We start from the raw sequence: 21,939 nt of genomic DNA, 5'->3' as shown, positions 1-21,939 counted from the left end.
AGATTTATTCTCGTCGTATTACCAACCTGAATGCAGATGGTTTCATGATCAGCAATTTTCATTTCTTCTACGATTGTAGCTTCACATCCCTCCACGTTGGAGAAAACAAGTTCGATGATGGTGCTACTATTTTGCGCAACACGTGTTGGTTCAGAGACAAGTTGATTCATCCCCAGTGCCTCCACTACGTTTTTCAGCTCACGAGCATATCCTGATTCGTTCCATTTGATATTGAAATCGCCAACAATGACATTTGACAATGACACTGGGATGCCCATCCAGGAGACCTCATTCAGTTGTACAAAACAACGATATTGTCAGTGTTAGAATATGGCAGTTTTTGCTTCCGATCAGCTGCCAGGATTCATATTCTCAAGCTGGAGAGGATACAATATCGTTGCTTGCGTATAGCAATGGGATGTTTGCATTCGACACATACGATGAGTCTCGAAGTTTTGGCAGGAGTACCCCCGCTTACTCTTCGGTTCACAGAATTATCCTACAGATTTCTCATCCGTTGCAAGATCATGAATCCATTGGTAATTGAAAACTTCGAAAATCTACTCCAACTGACTCCTCAGTCAAGTTTTATGTTCTCCGGGCATCTCCAACCAATTTTGCTTCCCATACTTTTGCAATTCCTCTGTCACTTTTGATCTGTCCATGCGACAAAAAATCCATGGAATCCCAGATCACCTACGCTCCGATTCTATTCCGTCGATATTTTTGGCAGAATATGGGAAAGTTAGATCTGATAAAATGTTCTTTACTGATGGTTCATTCATAAACGGGTCCACTGGCTTTGGCATCTTCAATGAAAATTCCAGTGCCTCTTTCAAACTCAAAGATCCTTGTTCCGTGTATGTCGCTGAACTGGGTGCGATATATTACGCATTAGGGATCATTGAAACATTGCCCATCGACCACTATTTTATTTTTTCAGACAGTCTCAGCTCAATAGAGGCAATCCGCTCAATGAAAGTTGATAAACGCTCATCTTATTTCCTAACAAAAATAAGACAACTATTGAGTGTTTTGGTTGAAAAATTATTCAAGATTACCTTAGCATGGGTTCCCTCTCATTGCTCGATTCCGGGGAATGAGAAAGCGGACTCGCTAGCTAAGGTGGGCGCTTTAGAAGGCACACTTTTTGAAAGGCAAATTGCTTATAATGAATTTTTCCACATTCCTCGTCAGTATACGCTCGTAAGTTGGCAGCGCATGTGGAGTGGTGATGAGTTCGGTCGTTGGTTACACACGATTATCCCTAAGGTCTCGACGAGTGCATGGTTCAAGGGATTGAATGTAGGTCGTGATTTCATTCGCGTGATATCTCGGCTTATGTCCAATCACTACAACCTAAACGCGCATCTCTATCGCATTGGGCTCGCAGCAAACAATCTTTGTGATTGTGGCGATGGCTACCACGACATCGAGCATGTTGTCTGGTCGTGTATCCGGTTCCATGCTGCTCGCTCTCAGCTCTCTAGAGCACTGAGAGCACAAGGCAGACAATCGGATATCCCCGTCCGGGATATCTTAGGTAGCCGTGATCCTGATCTTCTGCTTCATCTATACCTGTTCCTCAGAAACGCCGATGTCAACGTTTAATGATGTTTCCTTCGTTGTGTCCCCGTTTCATATCCCTCCTATCCGATCGATAAACTTTTACTTAGTCGCGGCAATACATACACACACTCTTTACAGATGCACGGGCCGAAGGTTGTGCAGTCCACTGATTATTCAACAAGAGCCAAAGGTTGTACCGCTCATGACAACTCTACACGAGCTGATGATTGCGCCGACTAGTGACCATTCTATCCTGGATTCCTCGAGTCGAGAAAGACGCACCACGCTAGATATGGGGTACAGACTAGGGGGGCGTTGCTGATTAATGGTCAGCTGCATCCCAATAGGAAGTATCCCGTGTCGGGCACACGTACAGAGCATCGAAGACTGCGACATACCAATTATGAGAACACTTGTAATACTAACCTCGAGTCAACCGCGAGTAATCGGTTACATATTACTAACATAGTCTAAGCAAACATTGTCAAAATATTGAACTCCCGGCCCCGTTAGGCTGACGCCATATGAGCCTTAATAAAATATATATTTTGGATAAAAAAAAAAAACAATGACATTTCTTTTTTCTTCGATAAACACATCTTCAAGCCATCTTTCGAAACATCCAATAAAACCTGCGTGACTGCTACTGGGTGAGTGATAAACACCTCCGTAGATTCCAGCTAAACACGAGTCTATCACTACAACTGCTAGGAACCAGTTATACCCAGCTGTGGTGTTCGAAATCTTTTTGTAGTTCAGTCGCTCATCCATGTAGATCACGACACCTCCGGTGTGAGCTGATCTTGATAAACAAGCTGAGAAATTGTATTTCGGAACCTCAAATTCGTCAAAGTCGCGATTTTGTGTCAGATGCGTTTCCGTCAGAATAACAATTTTCGGTTCAATTTGTTCGATCATCAGTTTAAACTAGTCAAAATGGCATCGCAATCCGGCTATGTTGAGGTACACAATATCACGGTGCATATGTGATTGCTGTGTCGAGAAATTCACCATTCTCATTGCAGAACAATTTTCAGAGCTTAAAGTGCTTCAGATTGCGCATGACATCGTTCTGATCAATCAGTACGTGCTTCAACTCTTCTTCACTGTACTCCTCGTCAATTCCAATCAACTTTATTGTCGGCATAATGTTCTCTCGCACTTTTATCTCAAATTGGCTGCCTAGTTTTGTTTCGACTTCTTGTTTCAACTGGCTCACTGATTTGTCGTCCCCTAAGGCAATCACAACTGCACCATCTCTGCCAGTTCTGACTCGTTTCACATTTAGGTTTATGGCATTCACATTTTTTCTCACTTCAGCTTTCGCGTCTTTCACCTGGGCGTTTTCTTTTGGCTTAATTATTACTACTGGATCAGGCTTGGCATTATGTTTCTTTGCATGTTCCATTAGTTTCTTTCTTTCACTCCTTTTAACTGCACCCGCGTAGCTTATTTTCGGTGTTTCGTTCTCATATCGTTCAGCATCAACTGCATCAACCTTCCTGCGCTTGGAAGCCGAACGCAGATTGTAGCGACAGGGTTGTTCATTTGTCTCATCAGTACAAGCGATAGATCTCTTATTGATCCTCACTAGTTCTTCAGCCTCAATTTGTTTTACACGCTTTTACACGCTAATATTCACGTTTTCTTACAAAGTGCACGTTCATGGGTCCAATCACTGTTCATTAATTGATCTTCTAATCTACCCTTTTAAAATTACCTTTTACTATAACATTCCTAGTACTTATACCAAAACTCGTCATTAGAATATCAGATTTTTTTTCAGATACAATTCTCGTTCAGGACTTTTCAACCACTTGCAAATAACATGTTTATTTGTACATGGAATAAATGTTTGATACAGAAAATAATAATAAATGTTTGATACAGAAAATATAATAAAAACAGCCCTCTCCGTACGTTTTTTCGAGTTATCATTCCGTTTTTTAATACGCTGTGAAACACTTAATCTGAAAGAGATAGCAAACTTTGAAAAAATATAGAACTCAGGCGTTCAATCTAGGCGAATGTCTCTATATCATGAATTTATGACTTTGGAAAGTCCATCTGCTTTATCTGGTTCCCAGATCATTCCTTCATTTTTGTTCAGTTCTTCTATTACTTTTGACCTGTCAATGAAGGATTATGTGCATAATATTTCAAATGATCTCCTTCATTTAGTTATACCTGCGATATTCCTGTCAAGGTATAAACATATTGACCCAACCAAAACTTTTTTTTACTGATGGATCTAGTCTTAATGGATGCACAGGCTTTGGCATATTCAATATCAATTTCTTCACTTTCCATAAGCTTAGTTTACCCTGTTCGGTGTTTGTTGCAGAATTAGCTGCAATATACATGGCCCTACATCATATTCAGACCTTGGCACCAGATCATTTTTTCATTTTTTCTGATAGTCTCAGCTCTTTAGAGGTACTCCGTTCAGTGAGGACTAGATATACGTCGTATTTCTTATCTGAAATCCATCAGCTTTTAAGTGCTCTCATAACTAGTTCATTTAATATCACTTTTGTATGGATTCCGTCTCATTGTTCGATACCAGAAAATGAGAAAGCAGACTTTCTTGCCAAGAAGGGCGCTACGGAAGGAGACTTATTGTATAGGCCAATTACTTCCGATGAATATCTTCATATTCCTCGTGAACGGGCATCTTGGCAGTCAAGTTGGAATAGTAGCGATAAAGGCCGATGGCTATATTCTATCATTCCTAGGGTTTCTCTCAAACCATGGTTTAAAGGATATAATTTTTCTCGTGATTTTATACGGGTAGTGTGCAGACTCATGTCTAACCATTATTCTTCGAATGCACATCTATTTCGAATCAACATCAGTGATAGTAACCTATGTGTGTGTGTGGTATAGGATATCACGATATTGATCATATTGTGTGGTTTTGTTCTGAGTTCCAAAATGATAGGTTATCTTTAATAGAAAATTTTCGCAATAAGGGAATGCCACCTAATTCTCCGATTCGCGACGTTCTGGCACTCGTAATATCGATGCTATTTCATTAATTTATGATTTTCTCAAATCCATACACTTCCAAATATGAATATATATTAGGCTGTCAAAAAAGTCCTGCGGTATTTTTTTTTTTGAATTTTCATTTGTTCATAAAATTAGTTACAATCATCTGTTTTAAGTCAAATATGCGCCGTTTAGTTCGATGACTTGTTCCCAACGAGATGCCAACTTCATAATACCCCTGTTATAGAAGCTCGCTTCCTTATTGGCAAAAAACTCGGATAGTCAATTTTCACAGGCCTCTTTTGTGGCTAACTTCTGACTACCTAGCTCGTTCGCCATGGACAAAAACAGGTGGTAGTCACTTGGTGCAAGGTCCGGACTATACGGCGGATGCAAAAGAACCTCCCATCCGAGCTCCCGGAGCTTCTGGCGCGTCACCAAAGAAGTGTGTGGCCTGGCGTTGTTCTGATGGAAGACAATGCGGCCTCTGTTTATCAAAGATGGCCTCTTCTTCATGAGTGCTACCTTCAAGCGGTCCAGTTGTTGGCAGTACAGGTCCGAATTGAGCGTTTGGCCATAGGGAAGCAGCTCATAATAGATTATTCCTTGACAATCCCACCAAACACACAGCAGAACCTTCGTGGCCGTTAATGAGGGCTTGGCCACCGTCTGAGCCGCTTCAGCGGGCTTCGACCACGACCGTTTGCACTTCACGTTGTCGTAAGTGACCCACTTTTCATCGCCAGTGTACCATCCGCTTCAGAAACGGGTCGATTTTGTTGCGATTCAGCAGCGATTCACATGCGTCGATACGGCCAAAGATGTTTTTTTGCGTCAACGTGTGTGGCACCCATACATCGAGCTTCTTTGTGAATCCAAGCCTCTTCAAATGGTTAATAACGGTTTGATGACTTATCCCCAGCTCTTGGCCGATGCTACGGCTGCTACTATGCCGGTCTTTCTCGGCTAATTCAGCGATTTTGTCGCAATTTTCGACGACAGGCCTTCCGGAGCGTGGGGCATCTTCGACAACCTCTACACTAGAACGAAAACGTTGAAACCGTCGTTGTACGGTGGAAATAGAAACTGTATCGGGTCCATAAACTGCACAAATTTTATTGGCAGCTTGAGATGCATTTTTGCCTTTGTCATAGTAGTACTGTAAAATATGTCGGATTTTCTCTTTATTTTGCTCCATATTTGCGACACTATAACTCACGAACGACTTAACCACACAAAACACTGTCAAGGACTATATTATAGCGCGAAAAAATACCTTTCCAACAAGCTATAGTATGACTCGATACAATGAATACAACTAGAACTACGCGCTTACAACGACATCTCGCGGAAATACCGCAGGACTTTTTTGACAGCCTAATATGTTTATTTTCCTTTATTGTTTTGATTTTTATTATTAACGTTTCCATTTCTCTGTTTCAACTTTTTCCTCAGAATTCTAAAAGTGAGCAGATTTTCATTCCTTACCAAATCCCAAGGATATAACTAGAAGCTTAAACAAGAAGTCTATAATATTATCTTATTGTGATTTTTGTCATTATCTATATTTTAACTTTTTTCGAAAAGATAATCGGGTTTTTATGCCTTTTTAAGAAAGAACATTGGCATTGTTCTACTCACAGAGGCTTTTCCCTATTCATAAACACGGCTTAATGTTGCTGAGCCATTTGAAAATAAATTTAGGACAAAATAAAACAGCCCTAAATCGGACAATTCCTTTCTCGAGTTTTGCTCTTATCAAAAGAATCGGAATCAAATGCAAGCTGGTTGGTAAGGTTAATTGGATTTGCTGCTGAGTTGGTTAGCAAAAAATTGTGTTAGTCCACAAAATTTTTTGAAAAAAACAGAAAAAAAAAACTTTTTTTTTCTTCCCGATATTGTTGCTATTGCTATTTTTCTTGTGCTTTTTCCATGCACTATTTTGAAAAATGCTTAACATATACAGTACATTGAATTCAACTAGACGACACCCCAATCGGGTGAGATATTTAATCTGTTGTCTTTGTCATTACAAGCGTAGTTATATTAATATCGGGTTGATCATAATTAATAATTTTTTTGATCCAACTGACAAATATTCTGCAAACAAAACACATTCTGTCATAGTTTTGTCGTGTTAAGCATCGGAATATTGTATTATTTTATGGCGTATATTTCAAAAATACATGTTATTGGCTCGATTGCATGATCTGTAGTGAAATTGATTTCAGTTTAAGTTCAAAAATTCATCGTTCTCACCAGTATACATTAACTAGCGCAGTCCTCTAATCAAATATACGTTTGTTTGTTTTTTCGCCCCCAGGATTCCGCTTACATCCCGACATCATAGCAGTGGCGGCAATGGCATCGGAGGAGCAAACGGCGGCAGCAGCACAAGCTTGTTCGGCGGCATCAGTGGCATCATCAGCGGTGCGATTGGCAATAGTACCAACAGTATCAACGCGGCGGCGGCGGTGACGGCAGCCCACATGCCACCCACTGCCGGCTCGAGACCGCCAAGTCAATCCGATCAAACCAACGTCGGTCTGCTGGACTTGAATTGTGTGCCACCGCCAACTTATCGCACTATCGACCGCTGCAGGAATCCATCAACACCGGTGACAGCCCAACCACAACAGCAGCATCAGCAGCACCAGATTCAGCATCCACCCTCGCCGCCAGTGAGAACGGCGAGCGGTGGTGAGCTTCGGGGTGGGAATGTTCTAATAAATGATGATAATATTGTAGCATCGCCGGCGGGGCCACAGACTTCGCTTGGCACCGCTGGTGGCGCGCCTTCGATTATTAAAATAGATGAAGGTAAATCAACAACCGTCGTGACGGGCACCGTGAATACGAACGCTTCCCGGACGAAGGCGATGACTACGACGGCCGGCGTATTGCACCCAACGGCGACAGTACAACACAAACAACGAAATTCAATTACACGCGAAATAATTGAAACCGATAGTAACAAAGCCAGCGCAAACAAGGACTTAGTTACGATTGTTACCATTTCCGGCACACTCGAGCGGCCGGCTTTGAATAAATCCCTGTACGGAGCAGTCGATGCTGAAACACCGGCGACGTCGGCAGTCTCCGCCGTCAGCCCGACAACGTTATTAAATCCGGCGTTAGTAACCAACGGTGGCACTATGTCTCCGGGGAACGGCCCAGCGGTGGCGCATCTATAGCAGAGCGCGATGCGAACCGTGTACACACGCTACCAATGCTATTTTTAACAAATAAACGCAGATAAATTGATGTAAAAAAAATCAACGCCATGGAAGTCTAGTTTCGCTACGGTATATTTTCGGACGAGATGTTTTGGTCGGCTGTTTGTTGGTTGCGCCAATGTTTTCGTGTTTTCTGCGCGCAATTTGGTGGGGAAGACAGGATTTGTCGGATTTTGGCGTGTTTATAAAGCAGTGGTTGATGAAAATAGACATTCTAGGCGGTGGGTGGGGGCTTTACGCAGATGCAGCTATGTTGTGTTATGGTTGTTACTTGGGGAGATTTCCCAATGAATCGATGCTGGCACATTTCGATCGCGCATCACTTGTTCAATAAATTCCGTAACGTATGGGGATGTGGGATCTCTAGGTGGGAGACTATAATTTTCTCTTCATTCTGAATTACATAATCGACCGTGTTCCTCCATTGGTTTAGCCGTTACAATACCAACAACCGTGCGGCTCCTTGAAAAATTCAATTCACTTGCAGACTGGGTTGACTCGCGAATTTAAATGTCAGAGGAAATGGCCTTCCTTCCTACAGGGTGGGCCATTTAAAGTAGAAGGATTTGTTTTTGCAATAGCAAAGTAAAGAAGTGGAATTTTAATTTTTTTTTTAAATTCATTTATTGAATTTGAATATCATTTGGTCCAAGGAGATTTGTTCTAACTACTTTTTGATTATGATATCTCGTAAATGACCGCCTCTGGCCTTGACCGCAAAATGTGCCCTTTTTTCGGCATTTTCCATCACTTTGCCCAATGTTTCGGCCGATATGGCAGCAATTTCTTGTCGGATATTGTCTTTCAGCGCAGCCAGGGTCAGTAATTGTCCAATTCATTTTCACGAACAAATGGCAATACAAAATCGGTTATCATTGTCCGATAACGCTCCCCATTCACGGTTACCGTTGCTCCATTTTCGTTTTCAAAGAAGTACGGGCCGATGACTTTATCGGCATAAATGCCACACCACACAGTAACTTTTTGGTCGTAAAGAGGTTGCGTTTCGATGAATTGAGGGTTTTCAGTAGCATAAAACTGACAATTTTGTTTATTCACTCCTCCATTCAAGTTGAAATGCGCCTCATCAGACATTATGATTTTTTGCCAAAAGCCACGTTCATTTTTGGCCATTTCGATGGTCCATTTCGCAAAATCAAGTCCACGTGGTAAGGCGATGGCGACCTGATGTCGATGGAGTCTCTGCAACACTGGCTCGAACGGCATCAATATTCTCGTCGAAACGTCTTGGTCGTTGTCTGGACAGATGACTGGCATTACCAACACTACCAGACGATATAAATTCGGCATATAATCGACGTATAGTGTTGTCTCCAGGCGATGTTTTAACTTTATTTTTATTTTTCCACGCACGTTTAGTTAACACAATTGAGAAGTTATTTTGAATGTACAGCTGAACAATTTCAGCGCGTTGTTTAGGTGTGTATTGTTCCATGGTTAAAATTGTACTGAAATGACGCTTCCAACCTGGTATGACATTTGTTAATCTGACATCTCTGTCAAAAGTTATGGGGTTGCCAGATGCTTCCACTTTAAATGGCCCACCCTGTAGTAGCGTAAAAGGAAGAAATAGACAAAAAGTAAATGACTTCAATTCACTTTTTTGAATATAATGCCTTCCAACTTTTCCATACGGCTACAGTGAATTCTATGCAAAATACAAATCAATCAATTTAATATGACCCAAACTTTAGTGCTGTCCATTACTTTATGATTCCAATCCGAGTTCGCTCCAGTGACGACACATTCAAGTACCTGGCGAATTTGTTGCTCAACCTTCCTCACCATTTTCGAGAAAGCGGTTTTTCATAAACATTCAAATCAGTCGCCTCGTAGTTTTTTTTTTACTAAAGCCATCAAGTGGTAATTGTCATATCTGTACTAAACGCGGCTAAACAGAGGGCCAAAGTGCGACATCGACACTTCCAATTGATTTTTGGGAAGAAATTTATCGAAGAAGCAAACAACCACACACATAAAAATAACTTGAAAATATAGATGTCACACTTTGCTCCCCTATTTTTTTTTGTCACTGAGTGTACATTGGAAAGAATTATTATTGCTTGTTTGTGCTCTCATATATTAACGTTGAAAGATGGGATTAATTTTGTAGATCGAAATATGTTTACGAGCTTTGCGCCTTATTCGAGCGTTGTCACGAGACAGAATAAATTTATTATGTCTTTGACATAGCTGAAAATCTTCATGACCATCATGCAATGGTACTTGTACAAGAATAATTTTCAAACTTTTTGTTTGATTAGTTCCAGTGATTTTGTTCAGTTGCTTCTTCACATTTTCAAGACATTTATGTTTTAGAAATTTATGGTGAAAATATTTGATATATTTTCGAAAATTGTTCCATGCCGCAAATATCAGTACTAAATGGAAGAAGTCTACACGAATTTCCAGAAATGAAACAGCAATGTCTCCTGTATCATTTTCAAATTCCGTCATTACCCTAGAGCAATTGCATGCCAAATATTTCACTTTGTATTTTTTTTTTCAAAGTGAATTAATCTTATTATATGGAAATTTGATAAATTTTATAATCTGGATCATTCTTCTCTTTGATTTCCTAATTTGCTAAATTATGGTATTTGTTACATTCGGGTAAACGTGTTTCGTGTGAATGGTATTCCGGTAAGTGTAACACAACGCAATTGTCCATTGGATTCAAGTCCGGTGAACGGGTTGGTCAATCCAGCAAATTTATTTTCTAGTTCTTGATCACCTGTAAGCCTTCCCTGCTTCAAATAGCGGCATTACTGGAAGGTAGATTCTGTTTGATGGTAATTGCCCTAAAAGGTAAACAGAAGCCTTCCATAGTCCGGATGTCGTTCTGTTATTCAGTTTGCACAAAATCTTCTCCACCAAAGTTCCACGTAAGAGTGTCTCTTGAATCCATCAGGACCATAGATGTTGAACTTTTCTTCGTCACTGAAAACAGACTGAACAGTTGAAAGAAACCAGAAAACGTTTACAATCACAATGAAGACTTAATCAATTGAAGTTTATGTAATCCTATCATATTTCATTTCTATATGATACATGTGAGTTTTTGCGAAATTCGAACGTTTTTCGAGGTGAAAAGATTTTTAAAGCTAGAATGTTTGGACAACTCAATAATTGTCTCCAGAGAAACGTTTAACTTCAAGTAGTTATAGAAGTTAAACTTTTCTCTGGAGACAACCGTATAACTTATTTGGAGGTATTCGAAGCAAATCGTTGTATTTCCCGCTTATGCAAATTGAGGAGCAACAATTTACAGCTGTTCAGTCTCCTCCGAGGTTTTTGAACTAATTCCGTGCTACTTGATGAGATCGACCAATTCGATAAGTAACTTCCCTAATCCCAACTTTTTTATGATGGAATGATTCAACTCGCCTTTTTCTTTTTACGTGAGCAGATTTATTTTCGACATTTTACAAACTTCTAACTCAAAGCAAAAAAAGAACTCAAAACGAATTATAATTATATAATTATAAATTATAATAATTTACGTCGAAAAATCGATGAAAATTCAGAACGAAAAACGTACGGCCGCTGCAGTTTTATTCTGAAAATCAATCATTATCTTTGGTGCTCTTCTAAACTCGTAAACGAAGCTCAATGTCGTCAACGCGAATTGGCTTTCTAACAAATCAGAAATATTAGTCTAAATAATTATTTCTCTCACTGTGACGATTAATCCTTTAATCGATTGTTTGGGGCGATTAATCGTATCGAATAACAAACTGATGAAAAGTATTCGATTAGTTGATGAACGATTAATTTCAAAAATCGGGGATCACTATGCCAAACATTTGTTTAGATCGTGCGCTTGCACGCACACATACGAAAATTATGCATTACATTGGCGTCACCAATACCAATATCTCCAGTTATGAATCGAAATCATCCCATTTTTTCACATAATGAGAGGCAAATGAACTCCCAGAGTTAAAAACCTCTTTAATTCAATACAACTCAATTCAATTGACGTGACAGATGGCAGACAAAATTGAGCTGGTCTTATAAAAATTGGACAGAGTGGATATAACAATTAGTAAAATGATGTTATAATCAATGATACAAATGTTTCTGATTTTTCTCGATTATCTAGACTTGTTGGCCCACTTCCTGATATCCAAACAACCGCTCATTTTGTCTGAGTCTTTACGTGCAATAGTAACAACTTGAACTGATAATGGTACAGCTGGTGCAAAAATATGGCAGATATCGACTGGTGGAAGATAATTGAATCGATATTTGTTATAATTGATATTGATATTTGAAGAGATCAAGAACTCAACCATTACTTAGACTTCAAGGCCACTTAAAACGCGGATAGAACTGTGATTCTTCAGGACAAATAGAACAGCTGAAACAGCAATTAATTTCCGTCATCAGTCCAGAGAGTACCTCAAAAAACTCTAGGGCCCAGATAATCATTTGATTGACAGCAAAAGTGATTTCTTTACAAAACTATTACCAAATATCTTATATTTCTCACAGGCTGAATCTAACCTCAACATTTTCGATAACACATAAATTAGATTTGCATTTGAGGAGCTAGAATGGGCTCATCGCGGGGTAGGGCAACAGGGGGTAAAATGCCCACCTTAAGCAAATAGGGCTCGAAAATGTATTTTTACTACATTATTCATTGTTTTTTCACATCAAAAACGTAGCCAAGTCTGTTTTCTTTGTAATTATGTGTACTAAAAAGATTACGAATAGGGAAAACAAATAAAAATGATGAAAATTCTACAAGATTACATTGGATGCATTTCTAAACAGCCGGGGTAAGATGATCAATATGGTGTCCAAAACGCATCACAACAACGGGTCGAAATGTCAAACGACTTCGAAGCATATCTTTTGGTTAAATCTTAATTCGCTGTGTATACCCAGCTTCGGATAAGTTTCTCGCCTGCTAGGAACGTCAGATGCTCTCGTATTTTCGAGCCTTTTTTGTTGTCGAACCAGAGACTCCGAGGAATTTTCATTTCAATATTCTATGTTTACAAGTGTATCAATACGTGCCGCTGTTCACAAAAATATCTCTACGTGCCGCTGTACATGAAAGTGCTGGCAGACTGTCGGTCTTTAAAGTATGAGTTTTTATTGTGATTCTAACGTTTAGGTTATTGTATTAAATTAATTGTAATAATTTTGTTCGTTCCAGTTTCTCTTACATGATACAAAAACAGGTATGAGAAAACGGTTATTTACAAGAATTGGAGGGTTGGGTTGCTAGCGCGCACACCGAGCGAACAAAACAATCGAGTTGGTCAAGAGTGCGCACACTAGCCAACTGTCTGCCGAATATTCTCGAAAGACTGTATTTAATTTCTGTTTGACAACGGAGAAGAGAACGGTGAAGGAAAACCAAAAAGAGATTAAAGTGCGCTACACATACAGCGTCACCGTCACCGTCCCGTCAACTATTCTCTTGGACTTATTTTGCCGACGTCAAAGTTGTCGGTGATTGTGAATGTGAATGCTACCATATGATTCCCATGGGAGAATATTTGACATTTCATTCCTTCACGTTGACTTCACGGTGTATGTGTAGCGCACTTAAGGTGAAGGTGGAAGCTAGCCACAAATGGCTGCCACAATGGCGCTCATTTCTTTCATCTCCCTCCCTCACCTCTCGCCCGAAAATCAATAATTTTGCGAAACAGTGTGAAGAAAATGATCGTTTTCGCACACTTCCCATCAAGTAATATCAACCAAACTCTAATCGATTACTCACAAGATATTAAATTTTCATCTGCTTTCGCACCGTATAGTGAAGAACGTCGGAAAACTCGAGCAAGTGCTCTGAAAGTTATATTTTCGTTTTTCAATCTTCTGCAATGGTTTTGTTTGTATTGGTGGAAGCATCGTTATTTTTTCGACACTGATGCCAAACAACATCATCGAAACAGCTATAAAAACCACTCAATAAAATGTTATTCCGGTAGAGACGAATGAACTCTCAGAGTTTAAAGTCTCTCTAATTCAATACCTTCCTTCCTTCCTTGTTATTCCGGAGTCATAGCGTCCCATGTCCCATTTCCTCCGACTTGCACTGTGATCACGCGTATTCTAGAGCTTGCCACTCAGAATGCATTCAAGGCGTGTTACTTGGCATAGAAATCTCAACTAAGTACTAATAAAAATGACGCAAGTAATACTACGTTGAGACGGCGAAGTTCCTCTAGGAACGTTAGTGCCATTGAAGAAGAAGAAGAAGAAGAAGAGTCCCATGTCATGAAAATCAATAGAATAAAATTGTGTTGATATCAATACAATTATTATTTTTACGTTTAATGGGTCTATAATGTAAGTTTTAGCAACTTTAACATTGGGTAAGAAAATTGTATTGCAGAGCTCGGAACACTGCCACGGCTGCCTATGCTTTCAAAAACAGTAAACGGAAAAGTATTAAATTCAATCTAAATGCCTCGGCCAACGAAGAGAAGGGTTAAGGCTTTCCAACGTGAATATGTGAAAACAATACGATCAACGAAGGAAAATATTAAGGAATTATCAACATCGAGTTGCTATGCGGAAGAACTTGTTAATACCAAAAGTGCCCCAATTCGCATGTGTTATAAATTTGCTCATGTTACGCTCGCGTATAATCAGAATCATATGCAAATGCACCTTCTATATATATTTATATTTGCAATTGTTCATCGGAACATATCGTTCATACATTTTACTTTAGTATTGAATTGTTATTTGTTTTTTTTTTTCAAATGTATTCAAAGACTCGTGTCAATGAAGCGCCACACAGTCTGATAAGTGAATTGATCTATTTACGTGTGCTTTGCTCTTCTCTCACAAACACTATTACCCCATTTTTACACGAGGGTTTACCTATACTACTACAATGGCTAGCTTCCACCTTCACCTTAAGAGAGCGTTGGTTGCATTCCATTCTCAGTGATTCGCACGGCACGTATGTCGGATGCCAAAATTAAGAGCAAATTGAACTATTGGCCGATAAACAATCGTCGTGTGTGCGTAGATCGATACTAGCAAGTAGGGGAACTTTGGGTAAGAGGCACCGTGTTGGTAAAACGCACCACCATGAAAAATCATGAAAAACGCAGTAAAATATTAAAAACTGTATGATTTAATGCACCTTTGACCGCTTCTGTCATAAGACTTTTGAAACATTAAAAAACTTATTTAAATTTTGCAAACTCCAATACATTCTCAAATGTTACCATAGCAATCAATAAGGTTTGAATAAAAAATGTTAAAAAATCATTCCTTATATCAAAATGCAATTTTATAATCCATCTCATAATGGGGCACATCGCTCCAGTATGGAAATTAACCCCTTCGCGTACGATTTAATTTTCAAAAGATTGAACCAAATGCAAACGCTCCGATGGGTCACGCATCGAGTAATTCCACTTTTCTGCTCCGCGTCTTAGCACCTTGTGATATACAAGTGCACCACGAGAGAGACTCGGTATTGTACATTTTGGCACAATCATTTCACATCGAGTGAGACTCGATGTTGTATATATTTTGTAGATATTTTCTGCAATTGTTTAATACAAAGATGGTTTCTGAAAAGCATAAAACCATTTTCAGATATCTTTTCTTGTATTATGTATAAGAACCAGAACGAAAAAAAATATTTCAATGTTTTCTAACTACTAAAATCCATCCATGACTAAGAATAATGCAAACCTTAGAATCAAAATAAAAACTCATAAATACAAAAGTCTAAAGTCTGGCAGCACATTTGTGAACAGCGGCACATAGCAATATATTTATGAACAGCGGCACATATTAATACGCTTGTAAACAAAAATATTGGATTCAAAATTGTCTAGCGTTTTCGGCGTTTGATAACAAAAATGATGATTCTAACTGGTAGAAATGTAACGGAAGCGGAGGGTATAAGCAGCGAATCAAGAGTTATCTAAAATAAACGCTTCGATATCGTTTGACATTTTGACTCTTTGTTGTGGTGCGTTTTGGACACGCATATGGGCATCTACCCTCGTTTTTTTAAGAATGGTGTAATATGAATGAGTATAGAATACTCATCATTTCTGTTGGTTTGCCTATTCGTAATCGTTATTGCTCATTTCATTACAAAGCAAACAAACGTGGCTTCGTTGTGGACGTGAAGAAACGTTGAATTATGTAGTAAAAATACATGTTTCATCCTGTTTTGCTTAACAGGAGCGTCTTGCCCGGACTTCCCCTACTGATTAAACGGACGGCCGATAGTTGACCGATCGAATAGCTTGAATGCAATTGGGAAGCCTTTCAAACTTTTTTATCGGCCGGTACTGAATCGATGTAGTGTACGCATATGCATATCGCTCCATACTGATAAAGTCGTCAGACCAATCTATCGGTCGACAAAAGTCTGCAGTCTGCGGGGATTCTTATCCTGACTCTCTTTAACAAAATATGGCACCAGCGAGGAATCCCCGATGATTGAAAGGAAGGTTTTGTGGTTCACATCTCGAAACTCGGTTGGCACCAAGGTTTTGCGGACATCTACATCTAACTAAGGCTAAACGAAGATTCATTATCCCTATGGAACAATTCGCTTTTCGTCCAGAAAAAAAGACCGACGATTACCGACGACAATCCCCTCCATTCCTACCTGGAACTGTACAAGCATGGTGACATTATTCTTCTTGAGCTGTCAGAATCATACTACCGTTTTAATCATCGAATCCCTCGAGGAATGAGGTACCAATACGTGGTGTCTGCCGTTACGCACAATAAATGAATATAAATTTCGGATACTACAGTTCCCGTATTAGGATCCAAGACTATGATGTTACTCAAGGAACGATTATTGTTTCCACGCTATCCCGGATCTGTATGAAATTTTTCGCAATCCCTCTAAATTGGTCGTAGAACCAATTTGTGTATGCAGTACTCTTGGTCTGTTCCCAGCGTTTTTTTAATTTCAATTTTACTATCAAGTTTGTTCGTTACAAAATAACTTCATTGTTAGTCCACTTCTAAATGAAATTCCAAGCTAGTGATATCTATAATTCTATGAAAGCTTTCACATTGTTCGCAAGCTCCCTAAAACTTTGCGCTTAGAAGGTTATCAAAAGACCTTATCGAAGCTATAGGACAGTGGTGGCCAACCTGCGGCCCTCCAACGTAGTTCATGCGGCCCGCAGCCTGATTTTGAAAAAAAAATCATATGAGCGAAATTTAGAATACAGTTGAAAATTCTTCTTCAAAATTCTTCCAATTGTTCCAAAATTTCGAAGCATCTTTTCTTTTTTCTTTCTTTTTCACTCGAAGACAAACTCAAGTTCAAACAACAAATGGAAAACTTTCATTTTACTCATTTTCTGACATTGAGAATTTCTCAAGTGTCGACAGCTAGGAAAGTCGATTAGTGCTGATTTTACTCGCAGATTTTGGTAGTTCAAAGAACATGAAAGAAATTCCCCAATTTTCTGTATCCCATTCAGTTCCGATTATGTACATTAGGATTGGGCGATCTTGGTTCCATTTTCAGAAGAACAATCTTTTCCATTTCGATCTCCGATTTTTTAAGTCGATTCATTGTACCCGAAAAAATCGTGGAGATCGATATTTTTCTTTCAATTTTTTTCGATCTTAGCGTTTCTTTTTTTCAGTGTACATCGATTTTCTCACCACCTGACAAATTTAATTAACATAACGTCAACATTGGCAGAGCTTTCGAAGATGTAAAATTAGTGGTAGGGAACAGGATTGTGCGATCTTGGATCGGTATTTAAAAGATTACTCTGCGATTTCCGATTTTTCGGATCTATTTCTTCTACTACAAAGAAGTATCCTTTTTGATTTTTCTGATCTTTTGGACCGTAAAAAAAATTTATTTTTAGTAGACATTGATTTTAATGTCACCAAAACCCACTTGACAAATTTCATAAACATTGGACCTTTTTTAAGGTTGTCAAATCAGTGGTCGTAAACTTAGGAGAAGCAGTTTTGTAAGTTTGGTCATTACAAAACAAGAACTGGGACTACTACCAAAATTTCGACTAAATGCCACGATTGGGTTCAATGGGATTATTGTCAGCGGAGTTCTGGATGTATTTCAGTTGTTGAATTTTGAATTATAATTTTCATTTAATTTATTCAATTAAATAATTCCATGACGGTTCAAAATGAATGCCCTGGCAAAATATGTTTTCTGGGCTTTCAAGTTTTTTTATGACCTTTATTCTGAGAATCAAAATGAAATGCCTTTGATGTTTGAATAGAAATGTGAAATGTTTATTCCATGTTTAAAGAAAAGACAAAGACACTTTTATAAAACAAGTTTTTTAAAACTCCTTCACTCTCACCAAGTTTCGTGGTCCCATCAGCACTTGTTCGGTTCCCAAGCAACGATAAAGTTCAGTCTGTACGAGAAGCGTATGGCAACTGTCACGTTATTTAAGTGCGGAAAAACGACAAAACAGAGTTACGAGCTACTCAAACCGTCTTCTATCAATGAACGATTCGTGTTCCGTAATGAGACTAGCAATAAAATTACTAGACTTCTTTTCCGCAGATGATTAGGCATTTGCCATTCCATCGGAATATTAACTTTGGGCCAGGTTGAAGGAGCGTACCTGTGGATGTTCTCATTGGAGTTACCATTCGTTGAAGAATTCTAAAGAAAAACTGCAGTGATTGACGATTGGCCTTGGCATTTTCGACTCTGCTTGAAGACGAGATAGTCGAATAATTTTGCCAAAAATGTTAATTCTGGATACTTTTATACCTTCAATAAAAGTTCTGGGTTGTTATCTAATTGTGTTCTCGAGTTATGAAACTTACAGGTATAAAACTGAATGTTTTCTTATTTAAAAAACAGGAAGTGGGTTATATCTATGGTATAACCGCAAGGGTGATGTAGGACTATCGTTGATTAAGAGATCATTTGTTTGAAGTTGAATCTGGATTCATTCTGAATGAATTAATTTTTGGAGAACTTCGAAAACGAGAGCGTTACGTTGGAGGCACAAGGTTTTATGCATCCAATATTGGATACGGAAATATCCTACTGATGGGGAAAAATAATCTTCAGAAGCTATCCTGTTAATTGCGATTGATTGAAAAATCACAAAACCAAATGTATTTGGTCACAGTGTTACATGGATAGAAAACATTCAAATAAACTCTTTCACATGAATGTATTTTTAAATTCCCAGAGGAACTGGCAGATTATTTTCCGGATCTTTCTCGATGCTGAATGGCATCCAAACGGAAAGAATTCCGCGCGTGTATGTGTGTGTGTGTGTGTGTGTGTGTGTGTGTGTGTGTGTGTAGCGGCTGCTTCGAGATCTTCCCGGGGAACCGTTTGTAGTATCACTCTCCTCCTGATGGATTCCTTTCTAGCCTAACGTGCACAAACAGACTCTTGGTGACACCATTCATCCGCGCTTTCATGATAAATGAAGAGCTTCACCACTGCTATAGGGGGTATGCAACAGTCTTCTCATATTGAACATAAATAATAGCTAACTGCAAACGACGTGTCATGTGTGTGTATTCTGTACCACCTTTTTGGAAGACGGTTCAGGACAATCCATCGAATGAATCGGATGAAATTTTCAATTGAACTGCCGCGAGCATCTTTCCGTCGACGAAATTAAGCTCTCTGACGGTGATAATGCATATTAGAGTTCCAATGGATGTATAGAAAAAAGTGACCTTTGAATTTTTAAACGGAACTCTCTTGAAAATGTTAATTCCCACGAAAAACTACCCAATGCAAAATATCAGCTCAATCAGGCTTCATTTATTAGTATCGCACATCCGTCAAAGTTTGAGTTTTCTGAAAATCGAAAAATCACTCAAGGGGGGAGGTCATGAAATCAGGGGTTTCAAAAAAAATATTCTGCCAAAAGTCTCAAAATTGCATGGAACGTCTAGATATACTCTTATCTCGAAAAAAAAAATTGTCTGATTTTTTTTTTGCATTCGGTCGCTTTCCCGTCGGTTAAGTTGATTTGTGACCAAAAAAATTCTTTAGAGATAAATAACAGTGAATCTCGATGTTTCATGCAATTTTAAGACATTTAGAATATATTTTTTTCGAAAAAACTCAAACTTTGGATGTGCGACACTAGTAAATGAAGTCCTATTGAGCTGATATTTTGCATAGGGTAGTTTTTCGTGGGAATTAACATTTTCAAGAGAGTTCCGTTTAAAAATTCAAAGGTCACTTTTTTCCATACAACCATTGGCACTCTAATATGCATTATCATCGTCAGAAAGTTTCATTTCGCATGCGAAAAGATGCTCGCAGCAATTCAATTAAAAATTATATCCGACTCATGTCATGGATTGCCCCAGACCGTCTTCCAAACAGGTGATATAGAAAAAGACATAGGATGATGCAGCAGTCACGCTTACTACTACACTACCGGCACCGGCAACTGATCACTCATGCTGTCCTACAACCTTTCACCTCATCGTTTTCGTTGGTCTCAATTTGAACATAAACTGCTTGAGAAAAAGAAAGTTTCAATTCGCCTATGACTATTGAAAACATCGCTTCGGTGTTAAGAATGAAACGAATGAGCGGATAAGATTCAACTTAAAATGCAGTAGGTTCATCATTGAGTGACGATTTGTCAATAAAAGTGACTTTGTAAGGCTCTATAGCTCCTATCACTTGAAAGTTGTAACCAAAAAAAGACTCCAATCCACTATCCACCCTTTCGCAGAGTAAGCAGATGAAATAGGCTTTACGAGTTCCCAAAAAATACCTACTGCTTCACGTTAGTTGCAATCGGAGGACGATTGAAAAATTATTAAACTCAATCCTCAATCAAACCACAACGGATGAAGATAATTTTTTTGGCATTTATCTTGACCGAACACACGGCTATAAGCACCACATGAATAATGTGATTACCGATTATGTGAGTTCACTGTCGGCCCACAGGCAGCGACGCCGATCAGACGGGATATTTATTATCAGTCCCCAGAGAAAATGGAACAACACTCTTTACTTCTGGAATCAACCCAATTTCAATCAGCCCCATCCCCTACTGCGCCGAGAAAACCCCACCAAAACAGGTCGCGAAATCAAAGGTTTAGCTTTCAATTGTTCGCATTTTAGTCGTAAGTTTAGCATAATGTGGATTTCTTTGAGTTGTATAGTATCCTAGTTGTAAGCCTGTAGAGAAACAAACGAAAAGAGAGAAATAACCGACAGTGCGATCGAATGTATGTATTATTTTTCTGATTGCAAGCAGAGTGGCTTCCCCACGTTTGCCCCACGGAATGGAGGCGGAAATAACCCGAGTGTGAAAAGAAATTAATTTTTAATTTAATATGTGCCTGAAACCTGAATATATTGTAAAGTGCAACCCTCTGCGCACTGTTGGTAGGTGGTAGGAAGGGGGAAGCGGGCGAATTAAACAAAACCAACAGCTCACACATAACGTATGAACGAAGGTATGAGCGAATCACCGCAAGCGAAAGTTTTGATTGTATGTATGATTTATGCGTTTTTAAAAAGTGATTATTAGTTCTGGACGGAAGAAGTTTTGTGTGCCAAACTTTTTCGTTTACTCTCGTGTTGATTAAAATCGTCCACTGCTAGGCTACCCACGCAAACAATCCGCATATTTTGCCACTGTAGATGCTTCAGTTTTTACCTTTTTTTTTTTGAATCCCAAACCCAGCGACGGTATGATACCTGACTCATTATTATTACTAAATCGTATGCTTTTCGACACCCGACCGAATCCGAACGTCAGGAATGAGTCCTAGCGAATAGATGAATTTAACCTAATTAAACCTAGGATAAAATAAATTCTCGATTCAAAAAAAAAAAAATTATAGCAGGTACCAAACCGAGCGAAAATACAAAGAAAGAGAGAAAAAAACAAAACAAAGCGAAGCTAATTAAAATTGAAATTGACAGACCTACATCAAGCGTAGGCGAAACGACGAAGTAGCCTCAAACAAAAAATTGAGATACAAAAGAAAAACACAGTGAGCGCCACATTCGTGTGGAGCGAGCGAAAAAACTAAGTAGCTGTACCATAAATGTTTTATTTTATATTTAACCAAAGAACGAAAGAGAGGAAAAATAAAGAAGGAGCAGATTATTATCGTATTGGAAAATCTTGAAAGTTCAGTTGTTTTA

The 21,939-nt window shown here is 38.9% G+C and overlaps 1 protein-coding gene across 4 annotated transcripts in view; it reads left to right on the top strand.

Moving 5' to 3' along the window:
• Nucleotides 1-21,939, top strand: part of LOC129764421 (uncharacterized) — a 358,190-nt gene extending 336,251 nt beyond the window's left edge. For all 4 annotated transcript variants that reach the window (XM_055763484.1, XM_055763485.1, XM_055763483.1 and 1 more), the window contains exon 7: nt 6,884-21,939. In XM_055763484.1, the coding sequence (XP_055619459.1) occupies nt 6,884-7,754 (871 nt within the window). In that variant the 3' untranslated portion in view covers nt 7,755-21,939. The remainder of the gene's footprint in view (nt 1-6,883) is intronic.

The sequence above is a fragment of the Toxorhynchites rutilus genome, chromosome 2, assembly GCF_029784135.1.
Source record: "Toxorhynchites rutilus septentrionalis strain SRP chromosome 2, ASM2978413v1, whole genome shotgun sequence".
Taxonomy (NCBI): Eukaryota; Metazoa; Arthropoda; class Insecta; order Diptera; family Culicidae; genus Toxorhynchites; species Toxorhynchites rutilus.
The sequence above is the reverse complement of the archived record's forward strand: the minus strand, read 5'-3'. Positions and strand labels throughout refer to the sequence as shown.